The 20,881-nt window shown below is 50.3% G+C and overlaps 1 protein-coding gene across 2 annotated transcripts in view; it reads left to right on the forward strand.

The window, feature by feature from the left end:
* ABCC8 (ATP binding cassette subfamily C member 8) overlaps positions 1–20,881 on the forward strand; it is an 80,484-nt gene that overhangs the window by 50,917 nt on the left and 8,686 nt on the right. Inside the window, exons 17-29 of one of the 2 annotated variants that reach the window (XM_088843049.1) lie at positions 5,533–5,565; positions 7,345–7,380; positions 8,086–8,184; positions 9,245–9,329; positions 10,314–10,394; positions 12,189–12,326; positions 14,188–14,313; positions 15,250–15,349; positions 15,571–15,812; positions 15,911–16,077; positions 17,162–17,231; positions 18,047–18,204; positions 19,871–19,963. In XM_088843049.1, the coding sequence (XP_088699175.1) occupies positions 5,533–5,565; positions 7,345–7,380; positions 8,086–8,184; positions 9,245–9,329; positions 10,314–10,394; positions 12,189–12,326; positions 14,188–14,313; positions 15,250–15,349; positions 15,571–15,812; positions 15,911–16,077; positions 17,162–17,231; positions 18,047–18,204; positions 19,871–19,963 (1,428 nt within the window). Of the gene's footprint in view, positions 1–5,529; positions 5,566–7,344; positions 7,381–8,085; positions 8,185–9,244; positions 9,330–10,313; positions 10,395–12,188; positions 12,327–14,187; positions 14,314–15,249; positions 15,350–15,570; positions 15,813–15,904; positions 16,078–17,161; positions 17,232–18,046; positions 18,205–19,870; positions 19,964–20,881 lie in introns of both variants that reach the window. The other variant, XM_055423274.2, reaches the window with a different exon arrangement.

Below are 20,881 nucleotides of genomic sequence, written 5' to 3' on the forward strand. Positions count from 1 at the left end.
TACTTCTATGCCAGGAAAAAAATCCCCCTATTGCTCTTTAATTATACCCCAGCCTGCCTCCCAGGAGAGACTGCAGTGAGCTCCCTGAGGACAAAGATCATATCTTATTTGTCTCTCTGTGTCTACAGTGCCTTTGCTAAATGAGTTCATTTGCTAAATGAATGAACTGGGAATAGTTTATGACCTTTAGGAGACTGTCATTAAATATGTCTTTATGTCTCTCTCCTTCCCACACACCTTGGCCCAAGCTGTTTCCCTCACCCATAATCTACCACCCAACTTCTCCACCAACATTTAGAATGCACAAATCTTCTTTGTGTGTGCCTCATATCGCATGCTTGTGTGTCTGTCTCCCCCAGGACACTGAGCTCCTTGGAGGTGGGGCTGGAGGGTTATTCCAATGCGGTGCCCACACGGGATGTGTATTTTGTAAGCCACTCTGTGTAAGCTACAAAGGAGAAGACCTGGCCCCACCCTCAGGGGGCTCATCAGTCTTAGGTAGACAGAAGCCTGTGGGGGCCCTGGAGTCCAGGGGTAACGCCCTGAATTCCAGGCTGAAGAATTACTGTGGCCGCCCTGAGCAGATCCCACACATCAGCTGCTGGGCTCCAGGTCTCTGGGAAAACTGCAGCTTTCAAAATTCTCTCTAATGATACTCGCCTGCCCCGGCCCAGCTCTGTGCTCTGATGCACCATTAACTTGGAATTTGCAAACTCTCTCCTTGATCATTAAGAGAAAAACATTCTAATAAGTGGTCAAAATTAGTAGATAGACTCTAGTGAAGTTCTTTCCTTGGAAATAAAGAAGAGGACTGTTAGTGTCCACAGTAGATTGATTTTAGATGTCCCCTGGGAGCCAGCAGGAAGCAGGGATCCGAGAAAAACTTAGGGGTGGGAGAAAGATCCCAGCTCCCCAACAGGAACTGCAAACTGGCCTCACTGGAGCTCCCTGCTGCTCCTGCCACCCACTAGGGTGTGAGGACCAGGCCCTACTTGCTCTCAGAACATTGCTGCCTTGTGGTGATTGGCTGTGAAGGCTGCTTCCTGAGACGCCTGATTCTCCAGGGGTGAAAAACAACTCCTCTTAGATTTCTCTGGTGGTCCAATGGTTAAGACTCTGTCTTCCAACACAGGAGGTGTGGGTTCAATCCCTGGTCAGGGAATTTAAGATCCCACATGCTGCAGGGTGTGGCCAAAATGCAAAAAAAAAAAAAAAATAGGCTCCTCTCAGAATAGCCTTGTGATCCATCTGTTCATACAGTCCCTGGAGCCTTTGGGGAGTTGGGTCAGGAGCTCAAGGACACCCCAGGTTTCCTGGAGAAAGCAGTTGTGGAGAGGCAGTGGGCAGCCGGAGGGGGCGCTGTGCGCTTGTGACGAGCCGCCTTGAGAACGGGCTGATCTCTGGTTGGAGTCCCCACTCTGCCACTCGATAGCTGTGGAGCGTTGAGCAGGTTATTTCACCTGTCTGAGCCTTAGTCTCCTCATCTGAAGAATAGCAAAACCCTTGCCTCCCTCAGAGATTTGGCATGAGGACCCAATGACCTCAATTGGAAAGGGCACTGGGGGTGAAAGGTTACATTTCAGAGCAGCAATAAGTTTCTCTGGGGAGACCTGTAAGTCTCGTGGAGACCTGTAAGTCCTGACGTGCCCTTCCAACCTCAGCCCCCACAGTTTTCCTCTTTGTTTATTGTTGGGGGTCTTAAACGAGTGTTGGGGCCTTTGGATTCCTCCTCCGCCTGCACCTTTGAAACCAAGCACTGAGCTAAAAGGATGGTCTCCCCATGCCCCTACTCCATCCCTCATTCTCAAACCCCATCCTCATCTTTCCCTCCAGCCAACTCTGAGCTGTGTTGTTAATACATTCTCCCAGTGTCATGGTGAGGTTCTTACCATGACCTCAATTTTATAGATAAGGAAACAAGGCTACCTAAGTAAAGGGACTCACCTAAGATTTCACAGCCAGTGAGTAGAGAAGCCCCTCAGGTACAGACTTTATAGCCTGTGTTCCTTCCATTTCTCTCACTGCCTGCACTCATGCTAGCTCCTCCTCCAGCCTGGAATTCCCTCTTTCCACTCCTAGTCTCAATCCTTCTCTCTTTGAGGTTCCATTCACCTGTAACTTCTATGAGCCCTTCCTCACTTTCTCAGATTTCTTCCTCCTCCAGACTACTTGTAAAATATACATTTGGACTTACCTGGTGGTCCAGTGGTTAACACTTTGCCTTCCAATGCAGGGGGTCCTTGGTCCTTTGATCCTTGGTCAGGAAGCTAAGATCTCACATGCCTCGCAGCCAAAAAGCAAAAACATAAAACAGAAGCAATATTGTAACAAATTCAAAAAAAGACTTTAAAATCAGTTCAGTTCAGTCGCTCAGTCGTGTCCGACTCTCTGCAACCCCATGAATCACAGCACGCCAGGCCTCCCTGTCCATCACCAACTCCCAGAGTTCACTCAAACTCATGTCCATTGAGTCGGTGATGCCGTCCAGCCATCTCATTCTCTGTCGTCCCCGTCTCCTCCTGCCCCCAAACCCTCCCAGCATCAGAGTCTTTTCCAGTGAGTCAACTCGTCACATGAGGTGGCCAAAGTATTGGAGTTTCAGCTTTAGCATCAGTCCTTCCAATGAACACCCAGGATTGATCTCCTTTAGAATGGACTGGTTGGATCTCCTTGCAGTCCAAGGGACTCTCAAGAGTCTTCTCCAGCACCACAGTTCAAAAGCATCAATTCTTCGGTGATCAGCTTTCTTCACAGTCCAACTCTCACATCCATACATGACCACGGGAAAAACCATAGCCTTGACTAGACGGACCTTTGTTGGCAAAGTAATGTCTCTGCTTTTTAATATGCTATCTAGGTTGGTCATAACTTTCCTTCCAAAGAGTATGCATCTTTTAAAATGAGCCACATCAAAAAAAATTATTTTAAAAAAGTATATTTTTCTCTGATTCTAAAAGAATGTACACTGAATAAGAAAAGAAGCAAGTGTAAAAAGGGCTGCTGCTACTGCTGCTAAGTCACTTCAGTTGTGTCCGACTCTGTGTGACCCCATAGACGGAAGCCCCCCAGGCTCCCCCGTCCCTGGGATTCTCCAGGCAAGAACACTGGTGTGGGTTGCCATTTCCTTCTCCAGAAAAAGGGCAAAAACCACCTAATATGAACACACACAATATCCCACCACCCAGCAGTTTCCAGTCTTTTTTCTGCATATTTGCATATGTGTTTGTATACTTTTCTCCCAAAGTTCTATAGTACTTTCTTGCTTCTACTTTTCTTTTGGCCTCTATAGCTTTCTGACTTCTGCACATGTTGGATTCACTCTGCCAGTCCATGAACCATTTGAGGGCAGGCTGTGGGCCATGATTCAGGTTGATGTGCACACAGGGACCCAGCTCACAGCTGGCTGCAGAGAAGGAAGCAGGTCAGAGAACTGGAGAGATTATCTTCTTAGCTCAGTGTTTGGTCCCAAAAGTGCAGGCAGGGGAGGAACACTCCTTTAAGAGCCCAGCAATCAGTGGGAGGAAGTGCATGCCATGTGTACCCTTCTTTACTTTTCAGATTAAGACATGCATATACAATGAGGAGGCTCATTCTAGGAAGGCTGGAACTATGCTGGAAAGAGGAGACGATGAACCTGGATTCATACCCCAGCTTCTCCTCTTCCTAGCTCTGACCTTTGGGTACATCAGGCAAACTCTAAGCCTTGGCTTTTCCGTAAGATGGAAAACCTCTCTATAGAGTTGTGAGGATGAAACCATGGATACAAACAACTGCACACAATGGCTCACGTTGAGTGCCAGTCCCCCTCCCTTCCTTCCTCCCAAATAATTAAAGATGTCTGTTATCAACCTCCATTTATAACAGATCTCCCATATGCTAAGCCCTGTGGGGGCTAAAAAAGATGCTCTTCTGCCTTAAAATACCACCGGGATTACACAGGAACTTATTAGAGGGGAAAGTAGTCCATTATAAGGGCTAATTGAGCAGCCCAGATAATGATGCAAACTGAGTTAGAGCCGAAGGAGCTCCCTGTGTCCCAGGGTCCTTGGGGAGGCCACAGATGTGCTTCCCTCCGGATAAATAACAGCCTTTGCAACTCTGGAAGCAGTCAAGGCAGAAGACTGCAGAGATAAGCTTCTCTGGGCTGTGGACGCAGAGTTGGAATATGGAAGCTTGAGTTTTTTATCTGTTTCATGTTACCAGCTTGTCCATAAATTACAGCAATCTGATGATTAAGCAATACGAGTTAGGTTGAGTTGAGAGAATGAAGTGAAACTAATAAAGATAGAAGAATAAGATCATAGGGAGTTGGTGATTATATATCCATCAAGGTCTCAGTTAAGTTCTGCCCCTCAGCAGAGGACAGAAGAGAATTTCATCTGTCTTCTTCCCATCCCTGTTTCTATCCAGCCTGATTTTCCTTGAAGAAATTTATCAGAGCTATGGCCTAGGTAGTCATAGTGAGGCAATATAACATAGTCATTAAGAGCATGGAGCTTTGGAATCAGACAAATCTATTTCCTCTGCTATTTGCTGGATGTGTGACTTTGGACAATTTACTTAGACTCTCAAAAGTCTCACTTTCCTTGTCTATAAAGAGACCTCTTCCATATGGTTTTTTTGAACTTTAAAATAGATAATAGCATTGCAGTGCTAAACTCCAGTAGATAGTGAAGGCCAGGGAATCCTGGTGTCCTGCAGTCCATGGGGTCACAAAGAGTTGGACATGACTGGGCAACTGAACTGAACTGATTGCAGTGCTTATCCCTGTGCTTATCAAAATTATAATAATTGTTAGCTAGTTTTATTACAGTAAGATCTGCTTGAAAACAGAACAGATTGATTTTCCTCAAATGTGCATGTCAGAAGTACACACTTCATTGGCAGAAGGTTGCTTCTGGAAGGTTGAGAGGTGGCCTGGGGCAAGAGAAAAAGCACTAGCAAAGTTGGCACCAAAATTCAGGTCACTTCACACAGTGTTTTTAAAAAAAATTTTTTTTACTATGATTCACAGTATGAAGTGCATTTCATGTCACAGTCTGCTACATATATGCACTGATAGGCAAGAAAAAGTTTTACATGTAGAATACACATCTTGACCACATGTGATGCAAACTGGTTTGGGGGTGGGGGAGCTGTATGTTGTTTGTTCTAGTGCAGTTGCAGTTTACTTATTTCAGACCCTATATTGGGTCCCAATCCACAGTTTGAAAACACTGTATGAAATGATTATGACCTTGGGGAAAGTCACTTTCCCTCTCTGAGCTTTAGTTTTCCCAACTAAAAGCCCATCCTGACACCAAGTCAGCCTCACTGCTGCTGGGAGTGGTGCCACTTGCTACCTGGAGGAAGCCCATCCAGAGGCTGTGGGAGAGACAGAAATTGAAAAGCCACTTGGGGACACTGGGGATGGGTGGGAGGAGTGGGGACTGTGGAGGTTGCTTCTCCCCAAAAACGCAGTGTGATCTAAATAAAGGCAATGGGCGGGGGAGAAGTAACTGGTGTTGTTTTTTCCCATTTATGCCCCAGCAGCCTTCCTGACAGTGAGACGGGAGAAGACCCCAGGTACAGCCTTGGGACTGGGTTGGAAGTGGGTCCCCAATAAAGGGAAGGGGCTTGGGGGAACTCCCTGGTGGTTCAATGGTTAAGACTCCACACTTCCACTGCAAGCGACACAGGTTCAACCCCTGGTCAGGGAACGAAGATCCCAAATGCCATGCCATACGGCTTATTTTTAAAAAGTAGGGAGAGGAAATACAGGGGAGGAAAATAGTTTTTTAAAAAATAATAATAATAATAAGGTGGGGGAAGGGCTAGGCAGGGTGTGGGGGCAGGGAGGGGTGCTGAGTATAGGCAGTGCTGTATAGTCCACATACACTTAGAGACAACAAGCTCTATAATACACGAGGCATGCATTCTCAAAGAGGGCAAAATCTGGTACTGGAGAGGAAAAACTTAGATATTCCCATGTTTTGTGGCTCTCCAAAGGGCCACAGTATATAAGCAGACATACAGTAGATCTGTTGTTTTAAAATGTCATGGTGGATAGAGTCAGAAAGTGGATTAGTGGGAAGGGAGGAAGGCAATGACTGCTAATGGATATGGGGCTTCTTTTAGGGATGATGAAGATATTGTGGATTTAGACAGCAGCGGTGGTTGCACAAACTTGTGAATATAATTTAAAAAAAAACAAAAAAACACTGAATTGGAAGACAAATGTGGCAGGGAAAGGACAGTTAGAAAAAATATGTCTAAAATGGCCCTGGGAAAAATGGCCAAGGAAAAAATGTTGAGAAACAAAGCTGTAAGGAGAAGAAGCGGTTATCCCCCAGGCCAGACAGAAAATTCAATCTTGCTGCTTTATGGTCTACGTGCTTTATGTTCTGGTTGTCTAAAACATCCAAGTGAAATAGATTAATGTGGCTGTAAGACCTTCAAAACCCTCCCTAAGCACACTTCTTTCAAGACAATCAAGACACACTGGAGGTGGTGGGAAGTCAGGCCTGGGAAGGCTGACTTGACCCTGAAACTCAGTGTAAGTGTCTGGCCTTCACTCTCTAACTCCACAGAGGTTTCCCGTCCCCATATTTTCTCCACCGTTTCTCCTAACTTGTCACCAAGTGCCAGGGCCTGATGACAGCCCAGCCTCTCTAGCCATAGTGACCATAACTCTTGAGCCAAAAAGCAAACCTCACGGTATGGGACAAGTGTGAACATGTGGACAAGAGCAACAGGACAGAATATTTGACCCCAGAGCAGCTGGGGCCCATCCAGGCCACATGGCCACCACAGCTGACCCTGTCCCTCTGGGTGACTCTCCTAGGCCCCACAGTTGTCTTCTGGGAATCACACTTGGAGCTCTTCTCAGCCCTCCAGGTGCCACCCTGAGTTGCATCAGCTGTGGGTTCCCACCCCCGGACTTGCAGGCACCCATGGTGGCCTATCCCACCCGGACTGGCTGCTGTCAGAGTGCACTCCCTGCCCCAGCTGTCTGTGCAGCCGTGTCAGCCCATGAGCCCGGCCAGTGCATCCGAGCCCTGACTCAGAGGCTGGGTCTGCAGGAGCCACGAGTTGGGCCTCAGACTCCTCTGACGTAGGAAGGCCGCCACCACCATAAGCCTACACCCAAGGTGCCCTCCCTCCACTCTCCCTTGTAATTTCACACCCCGATTGTATTCAGGCAGTGGAGGCTCCCCACGAGGACCTGTGGCATTTGTGGCTGCAGACTCTGTCTCAGGGGTTATCAAGGCCCTCACGCTGGGTCTGAAGGAGCTGACAATGTCTATGGAGTGATCAGTCCACACGGGTGAACCCTGAATGTGTGTCTTTCCCTCCCTGCTGCAGCCCCGAGCGGGAAACGGTGGCCGATGCGGACGTCAGGTACTGTGACCCCGGGCGCTGCTCCCTGGGGCAGACTTCCTCAGAGGGGCTGTGAGGCCTGAGGAGCCACAGAGCTCAGGAAGGCAGCCCCCCAGGTCCGGCCCAGCCACAGAGGAGGCCAGGGAGGGGGCTGTGCTTCACAGGGTGGCTGGGAGACCACTGCTGCTTCCGGGCATCAAGCCCTTCACACCAGATAATTTTTATCCCTGTGGTCATCTTTTCCTTTTCTTTTTCCTTTTTTTCTTTCTTTGTCTTCAGAAATCATACCACGCTAAACGTGATTTCCTTAACACTGCTCTTTTTAAAATTTCCATTTGGAGAGTTAGCTGCTAACATCAAAGTTGAGTGGTTTGAGGGCTACGCAAGGAAGAAGATCAGGGTTCAAATATTCGCTTAGTTGGCTTCTCCCAGGCTCTGAGTAGACCTGGGAAGGGGAACAGACTGCAGAGTGGGACAGGGAGTGCAGGGAGGGGTCGAGGTCCCATGTCCCGCAGTCAGCTAAGGCCCAGCTTCCAAGACTGCCTCAGGCCTCGGGGGAGGGAAAGGCCACCAGGAGCCACACACAGAGCAGATTTCAGCCAACTGCACCTCCTCATCTTCGCGGCGCCCCGCCCCCTAGTCCCAGTTTTATCTGTCAGCTTGATAACCACCTCTGACAGTGACCCCCTGAGAATGCCTCCCCTCCTCCTGCCCTGCTTTTTCCAGGAAGAGAGGCCCAGTGGCCTATGCTTCTCAGAAGCCGTGGCTGCTAAATGCCACCGTGGAGGAGAACATCACCTTTGAGAGTGCCTTCAACAAGCAACGGTAAAAGCCTCCCAGAGGGAGGCAGGCTGGGGGAGGGGAGAAATTGGTCATGCTTTGGTCTCCCTCCCCAGCCCCTAAGCCCAGCCAGCTGTCTGCTCCTCCATCCATCTCCCCCACCCCGCCATCCTGCTCTCCAGCCCGCTCATCTGGATTCCAGCCTGTTCCATATGGTCCATCTGGAAATGATCCGGATGTTCTGGACATCTGGGCAGTCCAGCTCCCGTGGTTGAGAGGGTAGGAGGGGAGGGAGGTGCGGGCGCACTGGTACCCCCTCTTGAGGTTGGTGAATAGGCTCCCCCAGCGCTCTGCCCTCTCCATTCTCGTGATTCCCCTCCCCCAGCTCTGCAGCTCACACACAAATCCCTCCAGGGCTAATGACCGCTGACATCCATGGACCTCTTTCCAGAGGCTCTTGGTATTCGTGATTTCTTCTAATGCTCACACCAATCCCAGTAGGCAGGTACTATTATTATCCCCATTGTATAGATGAGGAAACCAAGACTCAGGAAGGTTAGGTAACTTGCCCAAGACCACCCAGCCAGGAAGTGACAGAAATGGGTTTCAAATCCATCTTCTAACACCCAAGTACCTGTCACCAAGACACTCTGATGCCTCCACGCACCCTGGCTGGCACCCACCCAGACTGAGAGCTGACCAGGGAAGTATGAGGGGAGCAGGCTGGGCAAATATTTGAGCAGCCATCATCATTTACTGCCTCAACAAACCAGCAGTGATTTTTCCCTGGCAGTGCCCCAAGCGTGGGCTCTGGCTCTAGCTGTTCCCACTGCACAGGGGCCACAGGCCCTCTCTTGTCACTTACATGGCTATTTGCTCCCATCCAATTTCATCCTTCAAATATTTATCTTGCTACAAGATGGTGTCAGGCGCTGCCCTCAGCCCTTTCCATGCTCACGTGGTGTTTGCTCACACCCATCAGGAGGCCCATTAAAGCCATCGCTCATCCTGGCACAGCTGCCCGGAGGGTAATGACCCTCTGCAGAAGTTCAGGCCCACCTCCGGCCAGGCTGCTCAGCTGTGTCCCCACCCCGCCCCACTGCAGGTACAAGATGGTCATTGAAGCCTGCTCCCTACAGCCAGACATCGACATCTTGCCCCATGGAGACCAGACCCAGATTGGGGAACGGGTTAGTAGCAACTTCCAGGGGAGTTACTCAAAGCTGGGGCCCTTGGCCTCCCCTGCTCCCCACCCATCACCATCACCATGGCCTGAGATCGTTCTCAGGGAGAGCGGGGAATGCGAAATGAAAGAGAGGTATGGCTGCAGAGTGCCTGCCGTAGGATCAGAATGATCTCCTTGAGCCCTGGGCTGGTGGCTGTCCTGGACAAGTTTCCAGTCTTGCTGGGTGCAGAGGTCAGCTTAGCACTTTCCCAGGCTGGGGAGGGCCTGACCTCTCTACTGACACCCGGAGTATGTACTGAGAGCCTGCCCAGCACTGTGCCGGGCTCAGGGTTGCTCTTCCTGTTCCATCCTCAGGTGGGGTCCCTCCTCCATAAGCTTAGATGAATAGGATTCTCCCATGGCTGTCCTGGTGTGTGATTTAAATCCCCCCTTCCTAGGGTTTCCCTGATAGCTCAGTTGGTAAAGAGTCTACCTGCAATGCAGGAAACCCTGGTTCAATTCCTGGGTCAGGAAGATCCACTGGAGAAGGGATAGGCTACCCACACCAGTATCCTTGGGCTTCCCTTGTGACTCAGCTGGTAAAGAATCCACCTGCAATGCAGGAGACCTGGGTTTGATCTCTGGGTTGGGAAGATCGCTACCCACTCCAGTATTCTGGCCTGGAGGATTCCATGGACTGTATAGTCCATGGGGTAGCAAAGAGTCAGACATAACTGAGAGACTTTCACTTTCCTCTGTCCTGGTTTTCATGGGTCAGATGGTCCCTAGCACCTACATGATGAATTGTCAAAGGCCTGGGGATCATTCTCCCCACTTCTGAATGAGGTGTGTACAAGTGTGTAGTGAACGTGTACAAGTTCCTCCTCTCTACCAGATGAGGAGGGCACAAAGAGGTGGATGAAGCCAAAGAGCTCACATCAAGTATGGGCCTGGACAGTCTCTGCTGAAGGGCTGTGTAGGCCTGACCTTTCCTCCCCTTTGGCGGCAGGGCATCAACCTGTCCGGTGGTCAGCGCCAGCGAATCAGCGTGGCCCGAGCCCTCTACCAGCACACCAACGTCGTTTTCTTGGTGAGTGCACCAGCCAGCAACTTCCTTGGGGTCCTTGTGTCTGGCTACCCCCTTGATTCAGATAGACAGACAGACATACACACACAAACAGACACATACACCATCACCAAACAACATCCCTCTCCAGGAGCAAACTTCTCCTGCCAGAGATATTACCTACTGATTTTTTTAAAATTAATTTATTTATTTTAATTGAAGGCTAATTACTTTACAATACTGTAGTGGTTTTTGCCATACATTGACATGAATCAGCCATGGGTGTACATGTGTTCCCCATCCTGAACCCCCCTCCCACCTCCCTCCCTACCTACTGATCTTGTTGATGGAAATAGTGAGACAAGATTAGTCCAGTTGATCAATGTGGACTTCACACAGCTCTGCAGTAGCCATGAGGGGAGGTGTGCAGTAATTATAGGCCCCTGCTTTGTAGAACATCCCCAACCTATTAATACTTATTTAGCCCAAATATAAGAATCACAAATACATGGAAAGTGAATTGCCATTTCCTGTTTCAGGCCCAGAGCAGACATTGCTAATTAATCTCAATTTTCTCTCCCATGAAAACTTAACTTGGCCTCAGAATCCTTCTTAATACAGCACCCCAGGTAACCTCTAATAATCAAACTTGAGATAAAGCTTGGCTATACCTGCCCTCCTTCATGCCAAGTTCTGTGTGGTGTGCCTTAGTTGATACTGAAGAATTCCAAGACAGAGCCCTTGGCTTCAGAGGTTTAGAATCTAATTAGGGAAACAGAGCTCGCCCATACTCAAGAGCCACAGCCCACTTGAAAGCCAAACTGTGTGACAGACTATGAAGGGCCTTGTCCAAGGAGACAATTGTGAGGACAAGAGTAATCAGGCAGGGCTTCATAGAAGAGAGTATTAAAGAATGAGTCAGTTAAACGGAAGGAAAGAGGGAGCCATTTGGGCAGACCATTGGAAGGACTTTCAGGTCTCCAATCCTAGCTTTATTCTCCTCCCCGCCACCTCCCCACTAAACTCACTGCATAATGGAAAAGTTCACAGTGTTTGTTACCATCTGACACAGGCATAGCATTTTACAAAGTACTAGTTTATTCATGATCCCTTGTGAGCTTTAAACAACCTTGTTAGAGAGAAATAAAGTGGATACTTTAATTTATTTCAGCTAACTTTTAAGCTCCTACTCTGTACTAGGCACGGGCACAGGGGACATCAGTTCTTGAGGGCCCCACGGTCCAGGGGAGACAAATAGCTATCAGACCTGACTTCCTGCAGGGTGTCACTGGGAAAGAGGGAGGGAAGAGTAGGCTCAGGAATCAGGGAAGGACACAGGAAGAGCTGGTGCCGCGGGGAGGTGCTGAAGGAGGAATAATAGTTCACCTGACAGACAAAAGGCAGCTCAGCACTCCAGGCAGAGGGAAGAGCCTGGGCAAAGGCCTGGAATGGCAGATTCCCTGGAAATCAGAGCGTAGGGAGCTTTTACAAGACAGATGGGAAGTGAGGCTGGAAAGGAAGGCTGAGCAGGTGGGAAAGGGTCTGGATTAGGGTGCTGAGGAATTCGGACGTAATAGACTATGGGGAGCCACTGGAGGTTCGGGAGTCAGGAAGTGCTTGTGATTAGATCTGTTTGAGAGTGATGACTGATAGCCCATTTTAAGATGAGGCAACTGAGGTCCAGAGAGGTTAGGTACGTTGTACAAGGTCACACAGCGAAGTGGTGTCAGTCCCTAAACCAGACCATGCACATCCACTGTTCTTATAGCCACTGTTACCCACCCCCATGCTCGCCCCTGTTTTCTCCCATCTACCCAGGATGACCCCTTCTCAGCCCTTGACGTCCATCTGAGTGACCATCTGATGCAGGCCGGGATCCTTGAGCTGCTCCGAGATGATAAGAGGACCGTGGTCCTAGTGACCCACAAGCTACAATACCTACCACATGCAGACTGGGTGAGGGGCCAGCGGCGGGTCGAACTGTGCAGGGCTGTGGTGGGAGAGGCAGTTGGGCGTCTTCAAAGGACTCAATCAGTTGTCTCAGCAGCAATTGCTGAGGGTCACAGAGCAGAAGAGAGCAGCACTGGATGGCTTCACTCAGGCTGGGCCCATCAGGGAGACCTGGCATAGTCGAAGGGTTTGGTGTCACCTAGAGTTGCAGACATCTGCATCCTGACCGTGGGCCCCATGGGTGCACGCAAGGTCAGCACCAAGAAGTCTCAGAAAGAAGCAGACACTCAGTTCCTACTTCCATTTCCTACCCAGTTTGATGACTCATTCCCCTGTCCTTGGGGAGTGCCCATGTGGACAGGAGAGCCATGTTCCTGCCTGCTAGTGCGTCAGATTCAAGTTAGGATCAAACGGGAAATATGGAAACAAACATTGGCAGTAGTAATGGAAAAGTCACTGTTATCAGTAGAATGAAATATCACATCAGTTAAATCCCCATATTCCTCAACACGAAGACAGTAGTTATTTTTCAAATAATTGGAAAGCTTTTAATTTTTAAAGTGGAAATCATGTGACTTTTGAAATCGGGGCCTTGCCTGACTCCTACATAAATTTGTCTATGAAAATGAGGCCCATCCTAAGCTTTGCTGCTGCTGCTGCTGCTGCTGCGTCACTTCAGTCATGTCTGACTCTGTGTGACCCCATAGACAGAAGCCCACCAGGGTCCCCCGTCCCTGGGATTCTCCAGGCAAGAACACTGGAGTGGGTTGCCATTTCCTTCTCCAATAAGTGAAAGTGAAGTCACTCAGTTATGTCCAACCCTTAGCGACCCCACGGACTGCAGCCTACCAGGCTCCTCCATCCATGGGATTTTCTAGGCAATAGTACTGGAGTGGCTTGCCATTGCCTTCTCCTATCCTAAGCTTTCAGTTCAGTTCAGTTCAGTTCAGTCGCTCAGTCGTGTCCGACTCTCCGCGACCCCATGAATCACAGCACGCCAGGCCTCCCTGTCTGTGTTAAATGCCCCTGATAATTCCCCTTAAATAAGTCTTCCTTCTACATGTAGTAAGCTCTTCCCCTCTACTATGAATAAAAAGGAAAAAGATCCAGACTTTTCAAAAAAGCTATTAAAGCAGAAAAAAAGCAGCAGGGGCTGGGGGCGGGGGTGTAGGATTCCAGATTTTTAAAATAGCTATTTAAGGAGGTACAAGTTTGTGTCTGAGTTTCTGTGGTGACCCTGGTGAGACAATTCAGGAGAATCCTTAGTCCAAAGAAGGCAAACACAGAAGTGCCTGGTTCCTTAAGTGAATAGGACTTTGGGGCACTGGTCCTTGAACCCCTGCATGGGGTGAGTGGGAGTGAGAAGAACAGGTTGGGTTTCTGAATTAATGATGGGTCTACGTGAGTATAAAGCATTGAATGTTTCAAATAAAAGACGTTTTATTGATCTCAAAGAGGCCTCACACCTTTAGACCAACAGGTGCTTTGCCAAACACTGGTGGAACCTGTCAGGCCTGATGTGAGGAGGAGCTAAGGGTAATGAGCTGTTGGCCCATTAAGTGCATGCAAACAGCTGTCATTGCTGGAGTCCTTGGGGATAAACAGACAACTTGACCAGGATGCACTAATGCTCTGCAAACCCTCCTGTCAACCATGGGGCAACCATGGAGAACTACCCCTGAGATGTACCAGATTCTAAATCCTGGAGTGTCCTGATGAGGGCAGTGGGTAAGCTGGAGCCATTTGTGGTGGGGAAGGGATGTGTGCTCTGCACACATCCGTCTCAGACCCCTTGGTCAGGCAGGGGTATGACCTCCACTCCCCCGCCTCAGCCAGCCCCCCACTGAGTTTGTTTCTGCCTTTTTAGATCATTGCGATGAAGGATGGCACCATCCAGAGGGAGGGCACACTCAAGGACTTCCAGAGGTCTGAGTGCCAGCTCTTTGAGCACTGGAAGACGCTGATGAACCGGCAGGACCAAGAACTGGAGAAGGTGGGTGTAGCCTGGGGGCCGCGCAGCCTGGCCCCTGAGGATAAGGTTCTGCTAGAACCTGAACTCATAAAGGCCTTCCTGCCCTCATTGGCCCTAGGAAGCCCCCCACAAACACACACAAAGGACAGATGTGGGAGCTGGGCATCAAATTGCTCCTACTAGAGAGCCAGTACCTGTGCCAGCTACCCAAGGCAGAGTCAGGCTGATGCCTTGCCCATGTCCTGAGATAGTCAGATACCATTTAGTTACAAAGCTTCAGATAACCAACTCAGACTAGCTAAACAAAGAGAAAAAGGGGGTGGGCAGTTAAGGATTTACTGGCTCAGGAAACTAGAATGTCCAGTGATGCTATAGCTTCAGCTGGAGCTGGATCCAGGTGATCAAGCAATATCATCAGGAATCTAATTCTCCCACCCCTTGGCTCTGCTTCTCTCACACCGGCTTCATTCTTATGGAGGCAGTGAGGGCCATCGGCATCTCAGGCTTCCATTCTTCCAGGTCAGCAGCTCTGCCAGAAAGACAGTGCCTGTTTTATGATAGTTCAGCAAAGGTCCCAGGGCTGACTCCTGTTGGTCCAGTTTGGTCGTGTGCCCATCCTGAACAAATCATTGTGGTCAGGGATGTGGAATGTGAAGACTGACCAATCCTGAGTCACATGCCCACTCAGGGAGCCAGAGAGAATGATTAGCCCACCTGAATCAGAGAAACAAAGAATAAGGGAGAGGTGGTCTCCCACAGGAACACTGGGATGCTAGTAGCTGACACAGGGGAAGGAGTAAATTCTGGCAGGCAACCATGTGTCCATCTGGACCATCCTCCAGGCAGGGGCAACTTGGTAACTGCCAGTGGCCATCACCAGGGGCGATTCCCCCCACCGCCTCCCTTTCCCCCTCTGCACACCCTGAGGTCATTAGCCAGGCCCCATCTATCTTTCAGGAAACTGTCTTGGAGAGAAAAGCCACAGAGCCACCCCAGGGCCTGCCCCGGGCCATGTCCTCAAGAGATGGGCTCCTGCAGGATGAGGAAGAGGAGGAAGGTACAGGCAATGGGACTGGAGTGGAATCATGGCCTGATGTCTGCTTCACCATGAGGAGACTGAGGGTTGGGGTCTGGGAGTGGGGAGATGGTGAGCCTCTGACGCAGACCTTCCCCGCTGTGCGCCTCAGTCTCCCCATCTGTAAGTGGTACTGATACAACCCCAGGTCCTCGTCAGAGGGGTGTGCAAGGTTCATCCATAACGGGTTCTTCCACCTGCAGAGGATGCGGCCGAGAGCGAGGAGGACGACAGCCTGTCGTCGGTGCTGCACCAGCGTGCCAAGATCCCGTGGCGGGCCTGCGCCAAGTACCTGTCGTCGGCCGGCGTCCTGCTGCTCTCGCTGCTCGTCTTCTCCCAGCTGCTCAAGCACATGGTCTTGGTGGCCATCGACTACTGGCTGGCCAAGTGGACTGACAGCGCCCTGACCCTGAGCCCCATGGCCAGGAACTGCTCCCTCAGCCAGGTGGGTCCAGCAGCCCCAGTGCCGGGCCCAGGGGACGGGGAGGACGGAGCACGGGCGGCCCCCCACAGGATGCCAGCCTCATTCTCTGCCAGGCCCAGGAGTGTTCCCTCAACCAGACCGGCTACGCCATGGTGTTCACGGTGCTCTGCAGCCTGGGCATCGTGCTGTGCCTCGTCACGTCCGTCACAGTGGAATGGACGGGGCTGAAGGTGGCCAAGAGGTTGCACCGCAGCCTGCTGAACCAGATCATCCTGGCTCCCATGAGGTAGCCCTCTCCCCTGGCTGTGCCTGGCTGTGGGCGAGTCATTGTTCTCTGGGCCTCCGCTCTCCCATCTGTGAAATAGGGACATATCAATACATACGATCTCTATTGCAGGTCGCTAGATGTGACTCAAGGACATGGGGTGGGAAAAGCCCCCTCCTTGGTGCAGAAAACAGGGAAACTGTCATCTCTTCAGCTAGACAGGGTGCTAGAAATGTCACTCAGTTAGCTCATCTAATTCTCACAACAGCCCTTCAAGGGTCTGCAGGCTCTGCATGAACGTTTCCCCTTTCTAGGCAGGTGCCACCCCCGGTTCAGCTCTCCCCTGCCTCTGCTTCCTCATTCAGCCATTCTGCAGGTTCTGACCCCAGGGACACACAGGGTAGTTATTCTAATCCTCTGTAATGGGATCAATCAAAACCCCAAAGGCTGCTTGGTGTGAAAGACTTTTAAAGCTGTCACAGCCTGATTGGCTGCCAACTCAGTTTACAAACCCAGCAGGCAAACAGGCTATCTGATCCCTCCTCATCATCCAATCACAATCACTTCTCTTCAGTTTCATGATCAGTCTGTGGCCCACAGACACAGCCTCCAAGTTTACTTATCCTCTATTTGTCCCAGATCTGTGGTTCTGAAATTCTTTGGTTGGGGTTGGGCTGGTTCCGGGTCACAGCCAGAGTGCTGACAGCTGGAGTGGCCTCGCATGGTCAGCCAGCTGACAGGCTGTCCCCAGGGCCCCGTCCTCTGCCCTCCCCGCCCCATCCCCACCCCCAGGAGAGTCGTCTCTCTGGAGAGAACTCTATGTCCCCAGGAGGACAGCTGCTGAATGTGGCAGAGAATGGTGGCAGTGGTCACACATGGGCAGAAGGGTCAGAGAAGCTGCAAAGAGAAGCTGCAGAGAAGCTGCACCCCTTTGGGCGGCCTCGGGAATTCTCAGGGACACAGGCCAGACACAGGCAACCGCCCTGGAAAGGCAGACCTGGGGATGACTCCAGAGATGTGGAAACAAAAAAATAACTACCTTCCTTCAGTAAACAGGAAGGAAATCAATACACGGATGAGTAACTGTCCTCTGATCGCCTCTTAGGTTTTTCGAGACCACGCCCCTTGGAAGCATCCTGAACAGATTTTCATCTGATTGTAACACCATCGACCAGGTACACAAGATCGCAGTGATGTAGGTCCCCAGTCCAAAGAAAAGCCAGGTCCCCAGGAGCTTCTCCTGTCTGATGCTGGCTTCCCCAGTTCAGGTGATCAGAGCCTTGGGCTAAGAACCTAGTGGGCTCCATCTGATTATAATGCTGCCTCAGGACCTGGGGCTTTCCCTGGGAGACTCTCCTGTTGAGGCTGAAGGAAACCACATCCCTTTGGCTTCTGGCCAAGCCCACTCTGGCTCACAAGAAGGTTCCAGTATACTCTGCACTAAGGTGACTGATTTTCTGGAGAACAAGCATTTTGATTCTGCCTATGTCCTTTATTCTTTATCGTACTAAATGGTGAAAAAGCAAAGTCCTAATGTCTGGTCTCAGGGAGCCTACAGTCTAGCTGCAGGGATAAAACATGCACCAGTAGGAAAGGAAGAGCAAAACCTGGCAGCAGGTAACACGCTGAAGATGACCAAATACCCAAACTCACCTCCCAGAACTTCCCTGGTTGTCCAGTGGAAGAATTCGTCTTCCAGTGCAGCAGATGAGGGTTCAATTCCTGGTGGGGGAACTAAGATCCCACATGTTGCAGAGCAACTAAGCCTGCGTGCCTCAACGGCTAAGCCCAGAGGGCCTCAGATAGAGAGCCTGCGTGCTGCAAACTACAGAACCCAAGAGCTCTGGAGCCCGTGGGCTGCTCCCACATACCACAGCCAAGATCCCACGGGCCACAACTAAGACTCAATGCAGACATACATAAATAAATATATATTTTTTAAGTTTTGAAAAAATGATTCACCTCCCTTTCTCCCCCTCCCTTCCCGCAGCACATCCCGTCCACGCTGGAGTGCCTGAGCCGCTCCACCCTGCTCTGTGTCTCAGCTCTGGCCGTCATCTCCTATGTCACACCGGTGTTCCTCGTGGCCCTCCTGCCCCTGGCTGTCGTGTGCTACTTCATCCAGAAGTACTTCCGGGTGGCATCCAGGTGAGGGCAGCACTGGCCAGTGGGGGTGAGGGACAGGAGCTGCTTTGCAATAGCCACTTCAGCTCTGTTCTCAGAACCATCATAGAAGTGGTAGAGTCATGTCCCCTTCCCCAAAATGAAAATAGAAATATTCATATTCCACTATCCTAATATAAGCATCTGGCAGCACACACGCACTGCCATTACTATCGGAACTATTTCCTGGGGTGATACATTCAGGAATGGGATTGCTAGGTCAGGGTGTTTACATGCGACTGTGCCCTTGTATGATTCTAGTGTCCAGGCTGATTGCTGACGCATAAAATCAGAGGGCACCTGATGTGACGGGTCTGATGGCAATCAGGCCTCCCAACTCACGCGAGTCCAGAGCACAGATAGAAAACCCCTGGACTCGAGGGAGCCTCTCACAGCCTTTCTCACTGAGCACATTCACCTTCCTGGGCCGTGGAACCATGCATGGCTCTTTCCTACTCAAAATTTTCTAAGAACTTTTTCTAAGAAGTTCTTTCTGGGAGTGATTCTATTAAGCTCACAGATTCAAAGATTTGTAGGGCCAGTTTCTAAGAGCCTCTTGGCCAGTGTTTCTCAAACTGCCAACCACAACCTATCAGTGCATCATGGTACCAGTATCATAGATCACAACCAGGCTTTCAATGAAATAGAAAATATCAGACTGTATTGGCATATAGTAACAGTAAGCTTTTCTTGATGAAACCTTTGTTTTGGCTGTGTATGGGTGTGTGTGGGGTGTGTGTGCATGTGTGTACTGATTTGTAATATAAAATGTGTTTGGTACTGGGGTTGTGGACAGAAAGGTTAAGGATGTCTCCCAAGTACACAGAGTTTGTTAGAAATGAGTCAAAATACTCATTGGGTATAATAATAATAATAATTAAATTTAGATACATTTTGGCTACAATTACCTTGCCCGCAAGGATCAAGATCTGTATAAATGGCTTTTTGCCTGGTTGATCTGGAATCCCTTGGTACCCACAAAGAACAAAGTGCATTGATATTCACAAAATCACAGAGGCTTTTTAAACACTATACAAGCTGTTCTACAAAGTTCATTTCTTCTGCCAGAGAAACCACCCTATTCCCCTGGCATCCACTCTGGCCGTGGGCGTGGTTTCTCCAGGAAAGCTGCTTCCTGCATTCCAACCTGGCCTCCCGGGCACTAATACACTTGTCAGGTGCAGCTCTGGGGAGCAGGAGCAAATTCTGTTGCCATGGAAACCACTGGCCTTTCCCTCTCAAGGAGCTCTTTAAATCCTGGCCTGTGATGTGCCAGCACCTGTGGTGGTTACTGGGGAGTTTGGTCCTCCTGTTCCTTTGACTGGCTGTTAAGGTTGTTCACCTCTGAAAGGGAACTAACACTGCCTGTAGAGCCTCACCACAGAGTGAGGTGCTGCAGCAAAGCCAGCAGACAGATACAGACGTGAGGTGGATGACGTGCAGGCTAACGGTAACCCTTCAACGTGCTCTGCTTAAGCATCTGCACAAACACGATGGGGTGGTACCCTCCCCTTCCCTCTGCACAGGTGAGAAACTGAGGCCCAGAGGGTGAAGCCATTTGGCCCCACAGTAGTAGGGGTGGATTCAGACCCAGGCTGAGCCCCGATCCACCCTCTTAACCATTCGGCTCTGCTCCCTGCTTCCCCCACAGGGACCTGCAGCAGCTGGATGACACCACCCAGCTCCCGCTGCTCTCGCACTTCGCTGAAACTGTGGAAGGCCTCACCACCATCCGGGCTTTCAGGTACCAGATTCACCCTGGGAGGGTAGGGTGGTGGGGATGGAGCCAGGGTCACAGGTCATGGGATTTGATTCTCAGGGCTCCACTTAGGAAAGCGCAGAACACATGTCTGCCAGCCCCTCATCAGGCCCCGAGGCCGGTCCATCCGAGGGGTCAGGTCCACTGGGCTCCAGCTGCATGATCCAGAGGGGAGACTCTCAGACCTGGAGCCAAGCCCAGGGCCTCTGTGAACTAAGGTAAAATGTGAAAAGAGACGAGGCAGAGACAATTCCTCATGAATCTATGCTGGAAAGACCCTCACAGTATGTGGGCCAGCCCTGAAGCCATCTTTCATTGAGACACAACTGTGAGCCAGACACTAGTACTGCTGAGTACTTTACACGCCAGTACTCATCATTCTGTACTGCAATCTGACCTGGAAAGCTAGATGATTCCCACTGAGAAACTGAGGAAACTGAGGTTCCACAAAGTCCAGATTTGAAGCTGGCTTGTTCATTCAACACACATTTACTGAGTGTTCACCCAGCCCCTTACCAGGCACTGAAAAGATAGAAATAATCCAGATGAGCCCATACCCTGGAGGCATTTACAGTCTAGGCTTTGAGCAGGCCAGGACAAACCCATGTGCCAAGTACTCCGAAAGAAAGGCTATGGTAGCATAGCAGGGAGGCACTCATGGAAGCCTTCACTGAGGAGGTGGCATTAGTGCTAGGACTCAAAGAGTAGATAAGAGTTCACCAGGCTATAGAAACTTCCCCCAAATGTCAGTGTCCTGCCATCCTCTTGCCACTCTGAGTTGTGACGTTCAGCTTAACAGAGGCATCTGAGACTGCCTTGGAGTGGGGGTTAGGGCTGTTGCTACCCACCTCAGTCTCTGTCTGAAATACTAGAGCATCTCCCCTCTGGACAGACACGTTAGAG

The sequence above is a fragment of the Moschus berezovskii genome, chromosome 14, assembly GCF_049115385.1.
Source record: "Moschus berezovskii isolate FMDL1 chromosome 14, NW_MosBer_1.0, whole genome shotgun sequence".
Lineage (NCBI taxonomy): Eukaryota > Metazoa > Chordata > Mammalia > Artiodactyla > Moschidae > Moschus > Moschus berezovskii.